The 23,460-nt window shown below is 41.0% G+C and overlaps 1 protein-coding gene across 4 annotated transcripts in view; it reads left to right on the forward strand.

The window, feature by feature from the left end:
• ACACA (acetyl-CoA carboxylase alpha) overlaps positions 1–23,460 on the forward strand; it is a 251,831-nt gene that overhangs the window by 74,277 nt on the left and 154,094 nt on the right. For all 4 annotated transcript variants that reach the window (XM_036753329.1, XM_036753327.1, XM_036753328.1 and 1 more), the window contains 11 exons: positions 9,561–9,711; positions 10,251–10,354; positions 11,512–11,593; positions 12,235–12,380; positions 12,543–12,693; positions 13,799–13,933; positions 14,269–14,415; positions 14,986–15,174; positions 15,922–16,022; positions 16,745–16,833; positions 19,173–19,297. In XM_036753329.1, the coding sequence (XP_036609224.1) occupies positions 9,561–9,711; positions 10,251–10,354; positions 11,512–11,593; positions 12,235–12,380; positions 12,543–12,693; positions 13,799–13,933; positions 14,269–14,415; positions 14,986–15,174; positions 15,922–16,022; positions 16,745–16,833; positions 19,173–19,297 (1,420 nt within the window). The remainder of the gene's footprint in view (positions 1–9,560; positions 9,712–10,250; positions 10,355–11,511; positions 11,594–12,234; positions 12,381–12,542; positions 12,694–13,798; positions 13,934–14,268; positions 14,416–14,985; positions 15,175–15,921; positions 16,023–16,744; positions 16,834–19,172; positions 19,298–23,460) is intronic.

Raw genomic sequence — 23,460 nt, forward strand, 5'->3', positions numbered from 1 at the left:
AAACACATTTGAAAGGGCTTTAAACCAAAAGGAAAAAAGAAAGGTGAAAGTGCTTATATATTTATACCTATAGGTAAATATATAGGCTAGATATCATAGAATAATGTCATGACAGTGTAGAATGTCAGTAGAAACACCTAGAAATGCATAGGAGACAAATCCAAGAAAGCAGCCGGTAGTAAACCCTGTGGCTCCAGATGTCTCTATAGTCCTGCACATAGTATGAATAAGAAGTGAGCTGTACTGGGGCACAAAGGAGTAAATTTGACATAATGGGTATTTTGGTGACTTGTAAGATAGGACCTATAACTAGAATTGGGTACCAGAACAGTATTATTAACTCCATCACTTCTCTGTCAGCAGTGGGTAGCTAAGTTCATCACTGCTCCTCTGGAATCCTGGTTGGTCACTGAATGGATCAGAGTTATGAAGTCTTTCAAAGGTGTGTTTCTTTACAGTGTGTTTTATTGTATAAATTATCTGACTGGTTCTGTTCACTACATTCTCCAACAGTTCTTATATATCTTCCCAGATTCCTTTCCTTTGAAAGCATCCTTTTCATCATTTCTTGGTACACCAATAGTTTTTTGAAAGCTATTTTGATTGGACTTGGCTTTCTCTGTCAGCCTCTTCTTGCAGAACAATGCCACTTTATTCAGTGGTTAGGGAGGAGACTGGATGTGAGGAAAGGGGATGGAATGACATCAAATATTAAGTAGATATATCTATGTTATAAAATTCAGGTCCAGACTAGGAAAGGTTGGTGGAGAACATTTGTGTGAAGATCTGTGGCAACCCAAACAGAAGTGATGTTATCTTTAGAGTATACTCTCAGTTGCCTGGACAGAAGGAGGCAATAGATAAGGAACTCAGGAAACGGAATATACATCTGGCATGCTGATGCGTGCTATAGTCATCGTGGTAACTTTAGTTATCTGGACATCTGAGAGAGTATTTTTCTTCCAAAAACTAGTAACGTCTTGGTTTGATCTGATAATTTAATTCTTTAAAAGGTGAGTGATTAGGGTGGAGCCAAGATGGCAGCAGGAAAGCAGGGACTAGCATGAGCTCCCTGCTGAGTCCCTCCAAAAACCTATAAAAAATGGCTCTGAACCAATTCTAGAATGGCAGAACCCACAAAACAGCAGAGGGAAGCAGGGCTTCAGCCCAGGACAGCCTGGATGGTCTCTGGGTGAGGTCTATTCCACACGGAGTGGGGAGCTGGGAGTGGAGCGGAGCAGAGCCCAGCGTGAGCAGCGCAGACCAGCCGGACCAGGAGCCGGGCGGAATGTGCCCTACCACCCTGAATCAGTGAACTGCAGCAGTTACCAGACTTCTCAACCCACAAACACCAAAGACAGCGGAGAAGGTTAGTGGGAAAAGCTGCGGGAGTGGAAGGAGTTCACGGTTTGGCTACCAGCCCTGGGGGCAGCGGAGGTGGGGCAGCTACAGCTGCTGTTGCTTCCGGCCCCAGGCCCACCTGCTGGAGGAATTAAGTGGCGGATCAGAGCAGGAGTGCACAGCCTGCTGAAGATTTAAGCCCAGTCTGGGTGGGGGGTTCTTGGGGAAGGAGCAGTGCTGGTGTGGCAGAGCTGGCACATCCCCCCCAAACGCAGAACATAGAACTCTTTAGTCTACAAGCAGTCATACCTTACTGAAAAACTCAAGGGTCAAGTTAGTTGGTTGGGAATATGGCCAGGCAGCGAAAACGCACCCAGATTCAGTCTCAGACTTTGGATTCTTTCTTTGGTGACAAAGATGACGAAAACATACAGACAGAAAAAGTTAACAAAGTCAAAGAGCCTACAACAGAAACCTCCAAGAAAAACATGAATTGGTCTCAGGCCATGGAAGAGCTCAAAAAGGATTTGGAAAAGCAAGTTAGAGAAGTAGAGGAAAAATTGGGAAGAGAAATGAGAGGGATGCAAGAAAACCATAAAAAACAAGTCAATGACTTGCTAAAGGAGACCCAAAAAAATACTGAAAAATACACTGAAGAAAACAACACCTTAAAAAATAGACTAACTCAAATGGCAAAAGAGCTCCAAAAAGCCAATGAGGAGAAGAATGCCTTGAAAGGCAGAATTAGCCAAATGGAAAAGGAGGTCCAAAAGACCACTGAAGAGATTGGAGCAAGTGGAAGCTAGTGACTTTATGAAAAATCAATATATTATAAAACAGAACCAAAGGAATGAAAAAATGGAAGACAATGTGAAATATCTCCTTGGAAAAACCACTGACCTGGAAAATAGATCCAGGAGAGATAATTTAAAAATTATTGGACTACCTGAAAGCCATGATCAAAAAAAGAGCCTAGATATCATCTTTCAAGAAATTATCAAGGAGAGCTGCCCTGATATTCTAGAGCCACAGGGCAAAATAGAAATTGAAAGAATCCACAGATTGCCTCCTCAAATAGATCCCAAAAAGAAATCTCCTAGGAATATTGTCGCCAAATTCCAGAGCTCCCAGATCAAGGAGAATATACTGCAAGCAGTATACCCAATCAGAATAACCCAAGATCTGGCAGCTTCTACATTAAGAGATCAAAGGGCTTGGAATACGATATTCCGGAGGTCAATGGAGCTAGGATTAAAACCTAGAATCATCTACCCAGCAAAACTGAGTATCATGCTCCAAGGCAAAATATGGATTTTTAATAAAATAGAGGACTTTCAAGCTTTCTCAGTGAAAAGACCAGAACTGAATAGAAAATTTGACTTTCAAACACAAGAATCAAGAGAAGCATGAAAAGGTATTCAAGAAAAAGAACAAGAAAAAGAAACTGCAAGGGACTTACTAAAGTTGAACTGTTTTGTTTACATTCCTACATGGAAAGATGACATGTATGATTCATGAGACCTCAGTATTAGGGTAGCTGAAGGGAATATGCATATATATATATATATATATATATATATACATTTGTGTGTATATATATAAGTGAATGTGTATGTATGTATATATCTATGTGTGTGTGTGTGTGTGTGTGTATATATATATATATATATATATATATATAGCGAGAGAGAGAGAGAGAGAGAGAGCAGACACAGTGTGAGTTGAAGATGAAGGGAAGATATCTAAAAGAAATAAAATCAAATTAAGGGATGAGAGAGGAACATACTGAGAGAGGGAGATAGGGAGAGATAGAATGGGGTGGATTATCTCGCATAAAGGTGGCAAGAGGAAGCAGTTCTGTGGGAGGAGGGGAGAGTGCAGGTGAGGGGGGAATGAGTGAACCTTGCTCTCATCAGATTTGACCTGAGGAGGGAATACCATACATACCCAATTGGGTATCTTACCCCACAGGAAAGAAGAGGGAAGAAGATAAAAAAAAGGGGGGGGATGATGGAGGGGAGGGCAGATGGGGATGGAGGTAATCAAAAACAAACACTTTCGAAAGGGGACAGGGTCAAGGGAGAAAATTCAATAAAGGGGGATGGGTTGGGAAGGAGCAATATATAGTTAGTCTTTCACAACATGAGTATTGTGGAAGGGTTATACATAATGATACACATGTGGCCTATGTTGAATTGCTTGACTTCTTAGGGAGGGTGTGTGGGGAAGGGAAGAGGGGATAGAATTTGGAACTCAAAGTTTTAAAAACAGATGTTCAAAAACAAAAAAAAAGTTTTGGCATGCAACTAGAAAATAAGATACACAGGCAATGGGGCATAGAAATTTATCTTGCCCTACAAGAAAGGAAGGGAAAAGGGGATGGGAGGGGAGTGGGGTGACAGAGGGGAGGGCTGACTGGGGAACAGGGCAACCAGAATATACGCCATCTTGGAGTGGGGGGGAGGGTAGAAATGGGGAGAAAATTTGTAGTTCAAACTCTTGTGAAAATCAATGCTGAAAACTAAATATGTTAAATTTAAATTAAAAAAAAAAAGGTGAGTGATTAACGATGGATATGGTTGTATACTAGAGTGATAGATTTGTAGTCAAGATCTTGGTTCATATCCTGGTTCTGGTATATACTACCTGTTAATTTCTCTGGGCCATGTTTTCCTCATCTGTAAAATACATTAGTTAGATTGTATGACCTCTTAAGGTCCTTTCTAGCACTAAATGTCATCCAGTGACCCTATTATGGACCTGATTCTCACTGGTTTTGGGGGTGAAAATGATGAAGAGCTTGATTAAAGGTGACCACTTCATCTTAGCATTTATGATAGTGAAGGAAAAGAGAGCTGCACTTGGCCTGATGTGCAACCTGGATTTCAAAGGATAGGCAGGGTCCCAAGGACTAAACTTATAAGCCGAGGTTAGCTCTGAGAGGGTGGGGGAATTTTGAAGGGTGAAATCATTAGGTTGCAAAGAGAAGTCATCAAGTGGGGGTAAAAGTTGACATTGCCAAAAAGACAAAGATATGGATGCACATAAACCCATCAGGTCAACTAGATTTATAAAAAAGTTAATTTATAGAAGATTGAAACAAGAGATGGTAACAGAATGAATACAAAAGTGGCATTGTTGTGTAAGAAGAGGCTGACAGAGAAAGCCAAGGACAATCAAAATGGCTTTCAAAAAACTATTGGTGTACCAAGAAATGATGAAAGGGTTGCTTTCAAAGAAAAGGAACCTGGGAAGGTATGTAAGAACTGTTGCAGAATGTAGTGAACAGAACCAGTCAGATAATTTATACAATAAAACACATTGTAAAGAAACACACCTTTGAAAGACTTCATAACTCTGATCCATTCAGTGACCAACCAGGATTCCAGAGGAGCTGTGATAAACTTAGCTACCCACTGCTGACAGAGAAGTGATGGAGTTAAGAAGCAGAATGGAACACAGTTTTGGACATTGCTAATGCTGCAATTTATTTTGCTTGACTATGCATATTTTATTACTAGGATTTTTTTCATGGTAGGGGAGATATGAGGGAGAGAAAAGAAATACTAATTTTAAAAAGAAAAATAAAAATTACATTTAAAAAAAACACCAAAAAACCTCTGGGGTGAGGAAATGGGGAAAAGAAATAGGGCTGTTGCTCATGGTAAATGGTATAGTTTAAATATATGATGGTAAGAACGTGGAGGTGCTCAGCTTTTTGGTCTAAGGAGAATGATTGTGTGTGTGTGTGTTTGTGTGTGTGTGTCTCATCCTCCTTGACCTCTTTGCTGTTTTTGCCTTTGACATTATAGACTGCACCTCCTGAATATACTCTCCTCTCTAGGTTTTCACTGCACTACTGTCTTCTGGTTCTTATACCCCTTTTGACTGTTCCTTTTCAGTCCCTGTAGCAGATTCATCATTGTTCTGTCTTGAGCCTCCCCCTTTTCTCTATATTCTCTCTTGGTGAACTCATTAATCCCCAGTTGCTTTATCCAGCTTTATTCAGTCTTTTTCCTGAGCTTCATTTCTACATTACCAGCTGCATCTTTGGCCATTATCAACTGACTGTCCCAGAGACATCTTCATTGTCCAGAATATACCTTATATTCTACTAGCAAACCCCTCCCCCACCTCCTCCAAGCCACTACCCCTCTTCTGAACTTCCCTGTTTCTTTTGGAAGTGCTGCCATTGTTCCATTCTTCTAGGTGCGTAACTTTGGCACTCTCATCATCTTCTCATTTTTCCTCACTCCCTTGTCCAGTCAATTGCCAAATCTTACTGTTTCTGTCTCCACTGAATCTTAATCTTTCTCCCCACACAGCCACTGTCTTTATTCAATTTATTTACTTACCCAGGGACACAGAGCTAGTAAGTATCTAAAGCATAATCTGAACTTGGATCTTCCTGACTCTAGGCCCAGTGCTCTATCTACGGTACTACCAGCTGCCTAAACTAGTAGGTGCTTAACAAGTGTTTGTTGTTTGTTGCCCAAGCCAAGTGGGGAGATCAGAAGAGGGCATCTTTCTTACTTCTTTTCTTACTAAGGGTACAGTCGGTACCCTTCAATTCAAGGGCTTGGATGAGCCCATCTCATGGTATTGAAAGAACTGACGGCAGTGATTGCTGAGGCACAGGTGGTGATTTTTGAATGATAACAGAGAAAGAGGAAGTGTTTTCGCTTCTAAGAGGGGAAAGTATATCTGAAATATTTAAAAAATGGAATAGGAGTCTATAAGTGATAGACCAGTTATTTTTTATTTTGATTCTTAGGAAAATTTTAGAATGTGGTGCTAAAAGAATGGTTAGTGACCATCTAGACAAGGAAGTGGTCACTACAAGAACAGGTCATGCCAGACTTACCTGATTAGAATATTTGGACAGGATTGCTAATCTTACAGGTCAGGAGAATGCTATAAATTTAGTTTGGCTATTTCTATTGAACCATTTTATATCATCTTCATTTCTCATTACATTCCTTCCTCTTCAACCCTCTACTTCCTGCCGTCAGCCCCCAGAGATCTATCCTTCCTAACTAACAAAAAAAAAAGTTAATAAAAGTAGTTCAACAAAACTAGTCAATTTGTCAGTCAAGTCTGAAAATATAGGCTGTCCCGAAAGTCTCAGGGACATTTTACAGTTTAAAACTGCCCTGAGACTTTTGGGAAACCCTGTGTATACAGTGCTCTACCTCTGTAGACATCCCCCTGCTTTCCCTTTTCTTCCCTTCCCTCCCACAGAGAAGGGAGAGAGAGGTAGTTTAGCTATATTTCATCAAGCATTTGACAGAATATCACATGGTGATCTTCTGGAACAAATGAAGAGGTGGTAGGCCAGGCAGTTAGACAGATTTTGAACTGGCTGAATAGATGGGATGGGGTAATTATTGATTCGATAGGTGCTTGGAAGGAGATCTTTTTGTGGAATGACCCAGGGATCTCTCCTTCGTCTTGTGCTGGTTAACATTTTTATCCTTGATTTAAATAAAAGCAGATGTCATGCATATAGAAGCTGTAGATGAATCAGAACAAGAAGGGACATGCAATGTGTTAGGATGACCTTTTTAGGACTAAAGAAGATACCCAGGGCATTGTGTTAAAAATTATAAAATGAAACTTAAGAGGGACAAATAGGAAGTTTTACATTTGGGTTTAAAAACAATCACTTTTGTATATGCAAGATAGGGAATGCAGCAGTTGGAAAAATATTTGGACTTTTAAAGTTAGTACAAATCAACCATGTAATTGTACTAAGAACATAAAATCATAGATTTACAGCTGGAAGGTACCTTAGAGGTCAGACTAATTTAATACCCTTGTTTTGCCACTGAAGGTACTGAGACATAGGGAGATTAAGAAGTGATTTGCTATTCAGTGTTTGAGACAGGATTTGAACTTGGGCTTTTCTGACTCCAAATCCAGCACTCTATCCATTGTGCCACTTAATTTGTTAATAATAGCTAGCATTTATATAATACTTTAAGGTTTGCAAAGCACTTTACAAACATTATCTCATTGTGAACTTATCATAGTACTTCTGCTAGGTAAGGTGCTATATTATTCCCATTTTATAGATCAAGAAGCTGAGGCAGATAGTGGTTAAATGACTTCCCCTCACACAGCTAAAGTGTTTGAGGCTGTATTTGAACTCAGATCTTCCTGATTCCAGGTCCAAGTGCTTTCTCTACAAGTGAGCCGCTCAGTATTCATTATTTCAGCAAGTACTTATTTGGTGTAGCATATATATAGCATTGTCTGAACAACTGAACAAAAATGCTAGTAAGTCTTAGAGTATCACTCACATACCAGATGTTTTATGGACATCTTATCAAGGACTTGACATTCTATCGTGAAACCATAAAGTCATTTACCTTGCCAGTATGGGCTTTAAAAATTTGGGGTGTGAAGGGTTATTTTATTTTAAAAATTTTGTTGGTGTTCTATTTTTTTACATTTTCTTTATTTCCAAATACATCCATTCTTCCTCCCTTTGCTGTTGAACCATCTGTTATTTACAAAGAATCAGAAGGAAAGAGGAGGAAAAAAGCAGATGAACAAAACTAGCCAACATAACACACCAGCTGAGTATAACAATGTATAATATTCTATACTCATAGTTCCCCAATTCTTCAGAGAAGGGAGAGAGGTACATTTTCTAATGTCCTCATTGAGGCTAAGCTTGTCATCATAATTATTCCTCTTTCAGCGTTTTGGTTTTTGTTCTCCTCATTTATACATTGTTGAACTCATTGTGCACGTTATTTTCTTTGTCCTGTTTACTTCGTTGTGTTTCAGTTCATCTGTCTCTCCATTCCCCTCTGAGTTCTTCATAATTGTATTTGTACAGAGTGGTCGTGTTCCATAGCTTTCTTGTACCATAGTTTGTTTAGCTGTAATCTATTCAGTTGGAATCTATTTTTTCCTAGCTTTTTTATTCCACAAAAAGTACTGTACAATTATTTTGGTGAATGTGAGACCTTTTTGATTTTCAAGCATAGCCTGTGTTTCTGAAAAATTAAAGCTTTGAAAACATAGCATGTTTGAATGAGCACTGGACAGGGACTCAAGAGACCTAGGTCTAGGCCTGTCTCTGGCACCAAGCAGCTTTGTGACTTAGGTAAGCTGCTTAACCTCTCTGGGCTTATTTACTTACCTATGAAAAAAAGATTAGATTAGATCAGGGGTCCTGGTCCTCCTTTGGCAACCTGGTAAAGCCTATGGACCCCTCACAATGTTTTTAAACATATTAAAAATACGTAAGATTACAAGGGAAATCAGTTATGTTGAAACAAAATTATCAAATTATCTAACAAACCAATCAACCAGATTTATGGACTTCAGGTTAAGAGTCCTTGGATGGGGTGGTCTTCAAGGTCTCTTCCAGCTTTAAAATCCTATGAATGAAAAAATCTGACTGTATGTGTACTGTTACTTTAATATGTAAAAATGGACCTTATTTTTAAATACGTTTATGTCACATTCATTTCTGACTATGCCCTTCCCTACAGTCCCTCCGTTTAGCGAGCCATCTATTTGACAAGAAATGGAAAACAAAGAGGCTAAAAGAAGTTCAGCAAAGTTAGCCCCCACACCAGCTGTTTAACAGAGCGTGGTGGTGTTTCTCACCGGCTCTCCATTGCCTCTGTGGGGAAGGGAGGGAAGTCACTGGAAGCCGGCAAAAGCAGACAGTGAGGCAGCTAGAAGTGAGGGTTTAAAAACAGAAAGGGCAGTATTGAGTGAGTGAAGCAATGAAAATTAATGTGGTAAAGGGGAGGAACTGGAGGTGAGCATTTTTCCTCCCAAGAAATGATTGCTTTATTGCTTGAATTCAATAAAATATATTTTTTGTAAGAATGGGATTGCCTGTATATTTATTTTTATTTTCTTATCATCACCAAGGTGACTGATTTGCTGGTAGTTCCTGGCCAGGGCACCGATCTAAGTTTTGATGTTACTCTACTTCAGTATTTCATAGACACGTGATTATGTCATTTTTGAGGACTTCTTGTAGGGGATACTCCCTCTGTGGACACAGATAGCCACCCATTTGACTCATACTCTTTGGGGGCTGATGTTGGCCCAGAGAAGTTGAGAGACTTACCCATGGTCACATAGATAGTAAGGGTCGGGTTGGCATTTGGATTCCTGCCTCTATGCCATGTGCCTCACCCCCTTGTCCTTCGAGCTTGTGCTCAGAGACCTATCCTCTTGTCTTCCAGAAATATGGTGGTGGCTTTGAAGGAGCTGTCTATCCGGGGAGACTTCCGGACTACCGTCGAGTACCTGATCAAGCTGCTGGAGACGGAGAGCTTCCAGCACAATCGCATAGACACGGGCTGGCTGGACAGGCTGATTGCTGAGAAAGTACAGGTGGGGGCTTCTGGGACAGGCTAAGAGCTCCCCCCCCTTCCCCCGGACCCCTGGGTCACTTCCTGGGGCAGGCCTGAGAGCAGCATTCTGGGATTGAAGTGCAGCTCTTTCCCCACTTCACACTCCTCTTGACCTGCTCCTGTCGTCAAGTTCTGCCTTAGTCCAGGGTTTCCTTGGTTTGGTTGGGAAAAAGCCAGGTGTCTACACATTGCCCAAGCACCGATATTTGGACGGGGAAAAACAGAGGGTGCTGCCTGTGTTCCTTCTCTAATTCTGTGAAAAGCTCGGTCTGGTGCCATTCTTCTGTCAGCCAGACGGCATTAAGGCACACAATCCCTCGGAAGCAGAAGGCAGCGTGCCTGGGCCCTAGCATCAGGAAAATGGTGAGGCCCCCGTCCCAGTGTTAATTTGGGCTAAAAGAAGCATAATCTACTAATAGAAACTTTGTCCATGGTGAATTTGCTTTTTAGGTTTGAGGAGTGAAACCAGAGGTGCTAATTAACTGTGCTTTCTCTGTGCCCTCTTTTCCTTTCTCCTAGGCAGAGCGTCCTGATACCATGTTGGGGGTTGTATGTGGGGCTCTACATGTGGCAGATGTGAGCCTTAGGAACAGTGTCTCCAATTTCCTTCACTCTTTAGAGAGGTAGGATTTTGATTACTTGGGTTAGTCAGCACCTCAGTGGTCATTTACTCCAACTGCTTGCATTGGTCTTAGGTCTACCCCCAGGACAAGCATTCTCAAGACTATTCCTAGCAGTTAAAAATTTTATATTTATTTAGATGTTTTATTAGAAGCTTAACCTTGAACATTAGTGCAGTGAACTATACTTGTTTACTATTTACATTTAAATTAACTTCGTTGTGTTAAAAATCATGACAATTTTTCCATCATTCCTCACCTCTGTTTTTTGTTTCTTCTCATTTGCTACTTTCTCCTCATATAAGGTTGTAGCTAGTGTGTGTTCCCTACTTATGGTTCTGCTTTTTCCTTTTATATTCTTTCATAAAGGTCTTTCCAGATGTCTTTGTAATGTGGGACTTAATCGCATTGTAGCATTCCATTCCATTGAATGTAATACAGTTTATTTGGCCGTTACCTGATCATTGGGCTTACAGGTTATTCTAACAGTTTGTAAGCAATTGTTTTTCTTCTCTGAAGCTAGAGAAAGGAAGGCGGTCATGGAGAATGGCTTGGGGGTAATTGTAGTTTTGAGGGTTGGGCTGGGGCAACACTGAAAGAGATTACTTTATATGGAATTTTATATGAAGAACATAGACTAAGAGGCTATACATGTTTGGGCATCTGAGCTCTCCCTGAGCTGCCCATCACTTCTGAGGCCTTAGATTGGGAAGGTCTTGCACCCTTTTCTTGCCTCAATTTCATAAGGTAGCTATTATTAGCCCTTGAGAATAAGTTATGATAGACTGATAGGTAGTGATGGCTCTAGAGTTATGTTAGAGCATCAGCCAGGCATGTGTAAAACTGAATTAATTTCCAGAGCTGGCTAAACTCACCTGCTAAGCTCCACTTTAAAAATTAGCAGTTTAATAGCTTAAACCATATAGAATGAGGTGGGGGGGATGTAGGGTAGGAGGGCAGACCAGAAAGTTCATAGAATGGAACAGGGCTTATACTGTTAAGTCAGCCCTGAGCTGAACGTTTTCATAATGTTACCCCTCTGCTGGAAAACCTTTGGTATGGCAACATTTATTTAATAAGTGGAGAGAGGTAGTTGAGATTTGATTATACTCAGTTTTTGGACTTTCAGAGCCATGAGTGACACATATTGTTTTTTTCAGGGGTCAGGTCCTTCCTGCTCACACACTTCTGAACACAGTTGATGTTGAGCTTATCTATGAAGGGGCCAAGTATGTGCTGAAGGTATGAGCATCTTCAGGAACCCTATTCCTCACTTTTCCACCCTTTTTTATCTTAAGGGAAGAGGCACAGAAAACATTTGGGCTACATAGTAACTAAATTATATTCCACAAAATGGAAGTAAGGAGGGGTAAGAGTGAGTGGGGTGTGCTGAGGAGTGAGCCAGGAAGTGTTATCAAGAGAGGTTAAAGATTACAGTTTTCAAATACAGCACAGTTGCTTGGGTGGCGTAGGGTCCTGTGTAAAGGATACCCTAAGGTTGTTTTAAGCCACCTACATGGTGCAGCATCTGTGCAGTTCTGTTTAACTTCTTGAGGTACAGGCAAGACATTGAAGAGAGAATTCAGACTAAGGAGAAAGAACGGTATCACTAATGGGGCCAAGCAGTACCTGTGGCTACTTTAGCAGTTCTAAGAAATATTCTTAGCCAGGGGAAAAGGACGAAAGCAAATAGGAGGGAAAGGGTCAAGAAAAAGGATAGAGCAGGGAGAGGCCTCCATGGCATGGTGGTAGGACTAGTGTCACATGGACTTCTCACGTTAGTATCAGATGTTTTCTCTTGCCCTTTTATTCTGGGGTCATCTCCAGGGCTCTGCTTAGAAATGATACCATGCCCAACTCCAACTGCTTCTGATGGTCCGCAGGTGACCCGGCAGTCCCCTAACTCCTATGTGGTGATCATGAATGGCTCCTGTGTAGAGGTGGATGTGCACCGTCTGAGTGATGGAGGATTACTTTTGTCCTATGATGGTAGTAGCTATACAACATACATGAAGGAAGAAGTGGATAGGTGAGTACCAATTAAAGCCCATGATTGGAACAAGCTCTTTTCTTGTCTCTTGGAAGATCATGGGATTTGGGAAATATTGAAGAAATTTTTACCTTATTGCTACTATTCACTTGTACATCTCAGAGTGATTCAACACCTGTTTGCCCTACTTGTGTTCCTTAGATACCGCATCACAATCGGCAACAAGACCTGTGTATTTGAGAAGGAGAATGACCCATCTGTCCTCCGTTCACCTTCTGCTGGAAAATTGATCCAATACATTGTGGAGGATGGAGGCCATGTGTTTGCTGGCCAGTGCTATGCTGAGATTGAGGTTAGGAGTGACTGGAAGAAAGGACAAGTGACCACAGGCATGAATGAGTTAGAGTGAAAAAGGGACAGAAAACAGTATTCATTCTCTGTCCAGCTCAGGAGGTTAAAATAGAATGAATGAGTTCTCTTGACTAATGGAGTCAAGTCAGTTCAGTACTGCTTAAGTAACTGCTATATGAAATAGCCCCCGCCTTCAAGGTGCTTCCAGTCTGCAGGGTGGTGGGTGGGGCACTCATAACACAGTACAACTACAGGTAAGTTTAAGTGTAAGTAATTTGAGGAAAGAGAGCAGTAATAACTGATGGAGCTTAGAGAAGGCTTCATGAATTTCTGAAGAGGGCAAGAGTTATGAAGGAAGAGCACTCTTGAGGCAAGAATGCACTCCTAGAATGGCTCATGACTTGAGAGGGGAAGATGGAACACTGAATGAGGGGGACATTCTGACCAATTTGGCAAGGATGCAGAGTGTGGGGAGTCCCCTGAAATTAGCCTGGAAAGGTAGGTCACTGTAAATGGACTTTAAGTCTGGGAGTACAGAGCTTGAACCAGTGAATGAGGGGAGACCAGTTGTTCTTCAGCCTCATTGATAAAATGAAAAAAAAAAAGTAGGCTCAAATCAGAGCAGAAGGGTTGTATTAGACTTCAAGGAACTGATAGTTACTAGATACCGGGACTACAAAGGGCAATTTTGTTATGTCGTCCTTTAGAGTAGGGGGTTCTTAACCTGGGGTCCATGGAACCCCAGATCTTTCCATCGATAGATTTCAAGGAGTCTATAAACTTGGATGGCAGAAAAATTTACATCTTTATTTTCACTAATCTCTAGCTGAGATTTAGCATTTCCTTCATTAAAAAAAAAAATGAGAAGGGGTCCATAGACTTCACTAGACTGCCAGAGGAGTCTGACATGGAAAGGTCAAGAACCCCTGCCTTAGAGGTCTCCAGAGAAAGAACTGTTTTTCAGTTTTGGGTAAAATCTGTTTTTTTTTGTTTTTTTGTTTTTTTTTTTTGTGGGAGTGCAAAAGAAAGAATAAAGTGACATCTTGAGACTCTTAATGGGTGTGAACTGCTGCTCTATTGATAACTGACCTGTTTTTCCACTGTAGGTGATGAAGATGGTGATGACGTTAATATCTGTTGAGTCTGGTTGTATCCACTATGTCAAGCGGCCAGGAGCAGCCCTTGACCCTGGTTGTGTGATTGCCAAGCTGCAGCTGGATAACCCCAGCAAGGTTCAGCAGGTACGTATGAAGATACTCTGGTTGCTTGTGTTTCCCAAGGGATGCAAGACCTGAGATGTACTAGCACTTCATTTGCCAGTTTCCCTCATGATCCTGCTCTTTCAGTGTGTGTTACATATGTGTTCATGCAGCAAGATAGACCTCGTAAGCCTGGTGTTTATGAGGGTGGTTCATTTTCTGTTTCTTTTGATGTGCTGATTCTCCCTCGATGCCCTCTGTTTTGGGGTGGACAGGAGTAGTGGGGGACATCCATGATATACCATAATTACTGCAACTCTGTATTTCCTTCTAGAAGTATTATAGCAAGTAACTCAATCTTCCTGTGGGGTTAACAGGCTGAGCTACATACTGGAAGTTTGCCAAAGATCCAGAGTACAGCACTCAGAGGCGAGAAGCTTCATCGGGTCTTCCATTATGTCCTGGATAACCTGGTTAACGTAATGAATGGATACTGCCTCCCAGACCCTTTTTTTAGCAGCAAGGTATGAAGTACTCCCTTAGGAAAGGGATTTGTGGTTTGGTCTTCTCTCCTTTCTTTAGGTTACCTAGCAGCTAAGTTATTTAGTCCAGCCTTGATGATAGGTTCACAAAAATCTACCCACTCCCCAACGTCCTCTAGCCCCTGCCTACTATTGTGGCAGGGGCTTGGAGCCAAGGTCTGAAGTCTAGATATCAGTTTTTATTAAAACTTTTTTTAAGAGGTACACCCTTTTTAAAAGTGATAGACTTGAGCATCATTCCTCTCCTATAAGACCTGTGCCATGGAGGTACCAGTTCATTTTGTATTCTGGTTTAATTTTAGAAATAGGGACCTGGAAATCAGTACCCCCATTAGTCTTATCACTAGCATCTTTATTTTTGAAAATGGGGTAATTTTTTTCTCTTCTAGAGAACATGGATAATGTTAGTTCAGTGTTAGTTCAGTCAGATACTAAAATTTGAGCCTCAAACAATAAGAACTCTTTGCTCATTAGTTTGGACATGTCAGTTTTATTTTGGAGCTCTGTTTTAACCCATCTTGTCTGTGTGCTGTTTTGGTTCCTTATCCTTAGGTAAAAGATTGGGTGGAGAGATTGATGAAAACCCTCAGAGATCCCTCCCTACCTCTCCTAGAACTGCAGGACATTATGACCAGTGTTTCTGGCCGGATACCCCCTAATGTGGAGAAGTCCATCAAAAAGGAAATGGCCCAGTATGCCAGCAATATCACCTCTGTCCTTTGCCAGTTTCCCAGCCAGCAGGTATTTCTCTTAGTCACAGTCAGTTGGGTTGATGAGGGCATATGGTGTGGCCAGAGTGCTGCAGGTGGAGGTGTTTGGGGCTGGGATCAAACAGGATGTGTGGCCTGAGAGTTGATGTCTTTGTTGGTGGATTGTCCTGTTTCTATAATTGTAAGCATTGTTCCCACATGAAACTTTTACTGAGTGTAAGCAAAAAATTAAAAGGAGAGTTAAAATACATGAAATAGAAGACACCTGAAGTTATTGGAAAAGCACTTAATGCCCCTGGAGTTAACTGTGATGACAAGACAGATCTTACACAGTGCCCTCTATCTCTTTGGCCTTAGAATCTGCCCCAGCCAGAGAATTTCTTAGATTTTCTAGTGAACTTAGTGGGGGGAATTTTTGTGGCTTTGTGGGTGACTGCTTTACTCCATTAGCAGTATGACTTTGACTTGGGGGGGAGGTAGCGTTTCTTATCTTCCATTCTGGACCTTAACCAGCATGCCACACTTGCCTGTCATGCCCTGCTGTGATGGCTTTTGGTGAAGCAGACATAAATCCAACAGCAAAGTTTGAAAGGGGATGGAAGCTGCTACCTTGGATGAAAGCACAGGCCCCAGAACAGCCTTCAGTACTTAATTACTCCTGGGTGATGTCAGCAGGTGAAAGAGAAGCTCCCATATTGGAGATGGGGTAAAGAAGGAAATGATTTAGATCTCCCCTTGTTAGCCTGGGCTTCAGTTCTCTCTGCTTCCTCTACTTTAGATCGCCAACATCCTAGATAGTCATGCAGCTACGTTGAACCGGAAGTCTGAACGAGAAGTCTTCTTCATGAACACTCAGAGCATTGTGCAGCTGGTGCAGAGGTGAGGGCGTGTTGACAGCACACGCGTCTTCTTTTTACCTTTCTGCAGCCATAGCCCCATGTGAATGTTAGCAATGCTAACTCTTCCCCCAAATTTTTGACGACTCTTTCATTTCTAGCTTCTCCCGATGCTAGAAAACATTTCCACTTTTCTGCTCAGCATCTTTCGGTGTCTACTAGTTAGGTACAGAAATTCTGGTTGCTTATTTTTGCCCCATTTTGTTTTTGTATTTTTTTTTTTAATATCCTAACAGTGGGCCCAGCATGATAATTGCTGTTTAGGTCGTCACTAGCTGAAAGACTATAGGAGATGTCTGCAGCTTTTATCTTCTGCAAAACTCTTTTCTAAAGCTTTGTAGATAATAGTTGTAAAAACTACCCACCCACAAAAATGTTGTCAAGACATTTCCAGGGGTATAGTGATGACTCCCTGACAGTGAGAGCTGTTGGAATCTAAGCCAGGTTACTTATTATTAGTGTTATTGGGTTTTAGTTTCTAATTTAAATTTTTCTTGACCCATAGCCAAGTACTTTTCAGGTTTTGGCCCCAAATTAATCTTTCTGATTATGAGTTAGCTGGAATAATAACTGGGCCTTTGTATGTGTTCTCTTCTTAGAGGCAGGAGGCTTATTGGAATTAAGGAAGGAAATTTGGCCTTCTAGATTTTGAATTAAGTCTTAGCCAGTCAGGCTTGTAAGTTGCAACCTTTCCTGTCTTAACAGATACCGAAGTGGCATCAGAGGCCACATGAAGGCTGTGGTGATGGATCTGCTTCGACAGTACCTGCGAGTGGAGACTCAGTTCCAGAATGGTACGTGGTAGGTCTCTCTTTCTGAGAAACAGCCAAGAATTAGGTCCACCAGAACTAGAGGAATGATTCAAACCCCAGAGGACTATATAATGGCCAAAGAAATCTGTCTCCCATTTGATCTATTTACTGCCATCTCCTGTCAGTAAAATGCCAACAACATTTCTCTTAAAAAAAAAAAATTCCATGTAATTCCCCAGGAAACAAACCAAAAAATCTGTCCTTGCTAGGATGTGGATACTCTGTATTTGTTCTTCTGAGATAATTCTCCTAGTAGATATTGGAGATTTTGTTATCTTCTTGATCTTTTAACTACATCTTTGGATAAAAAATTTTTAAGTCTCTTGATGAGCTTGCATTTCAGTGGCTATTCTGTGGGCCACACTACAATTATCTGGGAAGTCTTCAGAGGGTTTTCCCCAGCGTTCTTAATTGCATTGTTTAGGTGGAATTTATCCCTGACACTCTCTGAAGAACCTTACTAAATGATGTAAAAGGTCTATAAATGTGAAATATTGGAGGCAGGATTGAACTTTATGTTGTAATGTTGCTTGTAGCCACAAGATGGCAGTGAAATACCACAGGACACTGAAACTTCTGTGGGGAAAAATCCATTCAGAAGACTGACCTGTCTTTGAACTCTTTAAGGCAGGGCTGTCTAAAAATACTGGCCACAGTGCTTTTTATGCGGCCGCCTACAAGCATAGAAATTTACATAAATGCTTTAGTAAAGGAAGCCGAGCTACCACAGAGCTCTCACTAAAATGGCAAATCAAAATATACTGTCTATTGTTTCAATAAAAACCTAAGGTTGGACAGCCCTGCTTTAAGGAATAACTGGGATGTTGTGACTTCCCTTCTATTTGGGGCCACAGAGCCAAGGATCCCCAGAGCTCCTATGATATTTTTGTTGTTTGGACGTAGAACGAATGGTGTCTTCTTTATACCTCCCGGCCTTTATGGTTCCTATTGTCCTAGATAGATTATCTTCTCTTGCCGTGGGACACAGCAACAGAACGGGTTGAGATGTGAATTTCTCCAAGATGACCTATTTCAGATAGACTTCATTTATTGGAAGTGCCATTTATTTTTAAGTGGAGCCAATTGGAAATTGGCATAACCATATATCCATAAATAGGTTAGCCTTTTGTATAATGAGCTCAGATTCTCTTTGAAATTGAGTAAATCCTGTGCAAAGTGCTATGATAGGTGCCAAGGTTTAAAAAAAAAAAATGATCATCAAAGAAGCTTACGTTCCATTTGAATTCGGTATTGAATTCCATGGGAAATATCTTGTCCTTAAGGATGTTCAAATATTAGCTTATTTTCGTTCATATCTAAACTTATTTGGGAATTTTTGAGGTGTGCCTAATCTAGGAAAATTTAGCTAAAAAAAGTTTTTTTTGCTGCTTTAAAAAAAAAATCACTGTCATTTCCCAGTTACTCTTTCCATTTCTCCCTCCTTCACAACATCCTCCCTCCCCCAAACTGCCTCTTATAGTAGACAAATGCAGTTAAGCAAAATAGACCAAAACACCAGCCTGCTCTGACAGCCTGAGACTTAAATGTGGCTAGCATGCTGTAGTAATCATTATGAAAACCAACCTGAAAGCTAAGCTCCTGTTGTAAAGTACACCTTCCCTTGTAGCATAGTGGCCTTGGGACACTCCAGTGAAAATATACATAGACCTTTTGGCTAAATCCCAAGTTTCTCTTTCATAGTTTGGCTTTGAAATTCTAATTCGGTGTTCTACTAGTTCCAGTAAGGGAGGGAAAATGATGATTCTAGCAGGCAGAGACAGCTTTCAAATGGACATTGGGAGTGGGGGAACAACTAAACACCTAATTGTTTTGAGTTAACACCATAGAACATAGCTTGGGAAATAGGTATTTACAACCTAGCCCTATTGCAATGAATAGTTTTCCCCAAATTAAGATATTTTAACAAGATGGAAAAATTTTTTTTGTAGATTTCTTTAGGGATAAATTCTTATGATCCTGTTGCTGTTCCTTCCCTTGATTTCAATTTTTTTGTAAATATGCAGCATTTTTAGTATATATCTTTTCCTCATTGGCTTCAAATGCTTTGCGGACTATTTAAAATTGTAAAAAGTTGGAATATGCTGTATTCTTTATGGTATGGAGAAGGAAGAGAAGATTTAAGCAAAGCCATGATGTTCATGCTGGCTTTCATGTCATCTTGGTCTCAAAGCAGAAAGGGACATTAGAATTTAGGCTTCACAGTAAATCATCTCTTTCCCCTTCCCTGGTGAACTGTGGAATGTGAAAATGTGTGAGTGTGAATCCATGTACCTGGAATGAGACCTGCTTGTTTCCTGCAGGTCACTACGATAAGTGTGTCTTTGCCCTCCGGGAAGAGAATAAAAGCGATATGAACACGGTGCTGAATTATATCTTCTCCCATGCTCAGGTCACCAAGAAGAACCTTCTGGTCACTATGCTCATTGTGAGTTCAGGCTTGGCGGGGGTTGGGGGGGGCGGTGCGTTGACATGATAAAGGGGATTTCCTGCCTCTGGTGGCTGGGTTTGGAGAAGAAGGTGCTGCCTTCTTTTGATTGGCTGCATAGGGCTTTGGTGTCTGTGCAGTTCTCCTTCCTCTCCCTTTCCCTTCAAGGTTGCTGTCTCTTCTGTTGTGGTCTAGATGCAGTTCTGGCTAGTGAGGGATTGTTATTAAAGTAGGAACATTAGAGGTTATCTAGTCTGGGCCCTTCTTTTGTGTAGGAGGTAACTGCAGACCAGAGGTATCATGGCAAAGTGAATGGAGCACTTGTAGCTACCCTCAAAACACTGTGTGACCCTGGGCAAGTCATTGAACTTCCTGGAACCACAGTTTGTTCATCTCTGACATGGGATTAATAATAGCACTCATGATGATTGAATGAGATCACACTTGTGAAGCATTTTGCAAAGTGCTATGTGAGCGTGAGTTATAATTTTATTGTTTCTGTTATAGAAGTGAAATGACTTGTTGGAAGTCCATATATTTGGTTTGTTGCATACTAGGATGAGAACCCAGCTTTTTGACTTTTTATCCGGACTACTCCCACTTCATTATGCTATTTCCCTACAAATACAACCAAGTAGGGTCTTTTGGGTGTTTTTGCTGATCCTCATTCTTCATGTGGAGATAAACCTCACTGAGCTTCGTCAGGTATGACTATCGTTTATGACCAAGCAAGTGATGGTTTTGCTCGTAGAATTGGCTTTATAGCCTTCCTAGCTTGGTAGATTTTGGGTGCTGATCCTGAACTTTGAAGTGGAGTGGGAAGGGGAAAGCGTGGAGGAGTTTGCATCTTTAGTTTGCAGTTGTCCTGTAGGTGAAATCTTCTTGTATTTTATAATGTGCTATAAATTCTTACATTTTTGTCTCCAGACTCTGGTGAAATATTTTCTTGAGACTTGGTTTAGTCATATAATAATCACATGCTTTCAGCTTTAAAGAAACTAATTAGTGCTCCCAAGGAAATTTTCATAGCCTCTGCTTTTACTATACTCTCCTTGTGTTTTCATGGAAATCTAAGTCTTGTGTTGGAGAAACTCAATAATTTAGTCCAACAAAGCATGTACTTATTTTTTCAGGGCCTAATAACAGTGGACCCAGGATCTTTTTCATTAAGCTGTGAAAGACTCTGTGTTTTTTGTCCTCATTACCTAAGTAGTAGTAGAATCAATAGGAGAGAGGGAAATTCCTTCTTGATAAAGAGAAAGCTATTGAAAGTCAGGTGATCTGCCAGACTTGTTATAGGCCTTGTGAATTTTGGAAACTGTCTTCAAGACTTCTTTCCCTTCATTCTTTAGTCTTAGATCTTGCCTGAGTTTGAAATGGGCTTTAGAAATCAATAGATCCTTCTAAAAATTCCCATCATCTTCCTGACTAGTTTGTATAGTATCTGGCATGTTTCCCTGTGATATGAAACAATAGTAATTTCTTGTTCCTTGGAAGTGACCCTTCTGTGTCCTTCCTTGGAATTTGGCATGTTGGCAGCCATGGTTCTGCTCTGCAGAGAGATTCTCCTGACAAAAGACATTTCTATGCTAGAAAATTTTTGCCACCATTTTTTATTTCCTTTTTTACACTGAAGGCCAACTTTAATTTCACTTCATTTTTCCTCCTACCCAGGGCAGAGCTGCTTTCCTAGTTAATAGGCAGATCAACTCATTCCATTGCCTACCTGGCTTGTTCAGTGGAGAAGACCAAATTTTTAGGATGGCTAATTTTCTGTAATACCTAACAACAAATACGTTTCATTTCCTTTGACTTCCTGGAGTGATTGGGAGATTGGTTAATGGGAAAATGTATTTGAAAAATCCATGATGAGTATTTTAATATTTTTGAACTTACCTAAACAATAGATTTTAAGAACTAGTTGATATCATTATCAGAAACTTTTGAATTTATTTTACATGTAAGGTAGAAGAAATTCCTGCAAGTTTAGTTATTTAAATGTTCAAGGAACTGAGAGTTACTTTTAGGTGAAACCAAAAGACTTTAGTCTTTTATAGGAAATTGGTGGTGATTGGGAGGAAAAGGAAGTTGGAAATCAGTTTATTTGGATTGAAAACAGAGAGGGATTTGGCTTCAAAGGAAGCTAATTATGGGGGCCTTCTATTTTATTATGATTATTTTTTTTAAGGACATAACAGCTTTCTGCACTAAAAATAGACCCAAGCCCAGAACCCTTGGAGCAGCAGAAGAGTAATGATCGCCCAAGACTGTCGCTGGGTTTCTTAAATTCTAATTTGTAAGATATAGGGGCCTGGCTCACTCCTTTTGCGGAGTGATTGTAAGTAACGCTTGCCTTAAGAATCTCATTATTGGAACACGGAGCCATATTTCCTCTGAGAATTCTGGAGTAGCTTTGAGCCGGGGCTGTTCATTTCTCAAGTAATCACGCTGGTGTGATGGAGAGAGAAAATGGCAGCTGTTCGGAGCTCAGGCCTTCAATTTTCTTCAGAGTCCAGTCACTCAAGTGTGTAATTACACGGGGGGTGCCGCAGAGACGTTGGGCCCTGTCAGAGAGCTGGTTTGAGGCTCAGCTTTCTGCTCTTGCCCGTCAGGACAGGCAAAAGCCAGTGGAGCTCTGACTTGCTCCTGTTCTTGGAATTTTCTCCCTTGTCCTGATTGCTTCTCACTTGCATGCATGAGACTGAAACTTTCTTTCCAATAAACCAAACCCTTTATGAAATAGCCATCTTCTACTATTTGGGTCTAGGGGAAAGGGGAGAGAGAGAGAGAAGGGGAGGGAGACAGAAAATCGAAGACGGAAAGTCCAAGCCATCTTGTTCTTCATTTACCATTTTCATTGTTTTTTTTTCTTTATCTCCATTTAAACAAAATTTAAGATTAGTAATCATAAGGTGGATCTGTCGGGTACTTCATCATTAAAGTGCTTTTGAAACGTCAGTTCTCACTCCCATCTTGAAGATTTGGAAAATGAGAGTTGAAGTGATGTGACTTTAAACTCAAGGCCATGGGCATACAGAGCAGGGATGAACAAACATTCAGAAAATATTCCTGACACACCAGATGCTAGAGATCCTCTGCTGATCTTCTTTTACTCTTTCAGGAAGCATAGACGTCTCTGCCTGTGCATCCACTGATGGCTGTAGTTGGGCAATGATATCTTAGTTGTAAACATTCCTCTGTTCCTATTGTCCTTTCTGTTCTGTAACAGATATCTATCACCTGAATATGATGGCATTTTGATCCTGCCTTTGAAGTCCCTCAGGCCTGTGTTCTCTGTTAGTTTCCTTTTCTTTGCTGCTTCTGTTGCCTTTGCTTTCTGATTGATGGGTGTACTGTGTACCCAGTCTCTGCTCTCCAGGAGCAGTGATGTTGATGGTGTGCTTCTCTGTGCTAGATGACTTCTGGGGCTTTAGGGCCTAAAGGGAGGGATCAAGGAAATCAGCTGCATGTAGCTTACTCTCTGAGGGTTTCTGGGGATCACTGTAGCGGGACTGTAGAGCTGCCCCATTGTGAAGATGCCTCCTGGCATTGGCATAGCGCTGTCTGGTGGTATTCAGTGACTCCTAAGCAAGTTCAGCTGATGTACATCTCCTAATCTTTCTCCCTAGCCAGAAGGCAAGGTACTGAGCAAAATGCTTAATGTCTGTCCCTGTCAAGTTTCCTTCGAGCACCATTAGCTAGAAACATTTTGCTGCCCCTGAAGACCACAAGTCTGCAAGGCCATCATTAAATTTATTCAAAAAGTGTTTCTTGTTCCTCATACTTGAGCTTATGGGAAAAAAGCCTAGAGCCTCAAACTTTTGGCTGATGTCCACAGTAGAGATATCAGGGCAGCATAGGCAAGTGATCTGGTCCTCTGAGGGCTGTTTGGCCTAGTTAGGCAACTTGGGAGGGTAAAAGTAGGGAACATCTTTGCAATAGTAGCTCGGAAAAGGTTGTGTAGAAAAAGTAGGCAGAAAGGGGAGGGGCATTCTCATCCTCTGATTCTAGCTAGTAGAGTAAATGTGGCTGCTTTTATATCTTGGAGCTCTCTCTGCTAACTGATTTTTCTCCTTCAACTCTTAGTATGCCACATGCAGTGGAAAGGCTGTGTGTTTAGGCCATGTAACTTTAAGCTTCTGACTTTGAACTGGAAGCATTTG

This window comes from Trichosurus vulpecula, chromosome 4 (assembly GCF_011100635.1).
Source record: "Trichosurus vulpecula isolate mTriVul1 chromosome 4, mTriVul1.pri, whole genome shotgun sequence".
In the NCBI taxonomy this organism is placed as follows: Eukaryota; Metazoa; Chordata; class Mammalia; order Diprotodontia; family Phalangeridae; genus Trichosurus; species Trichosurus vulpecula.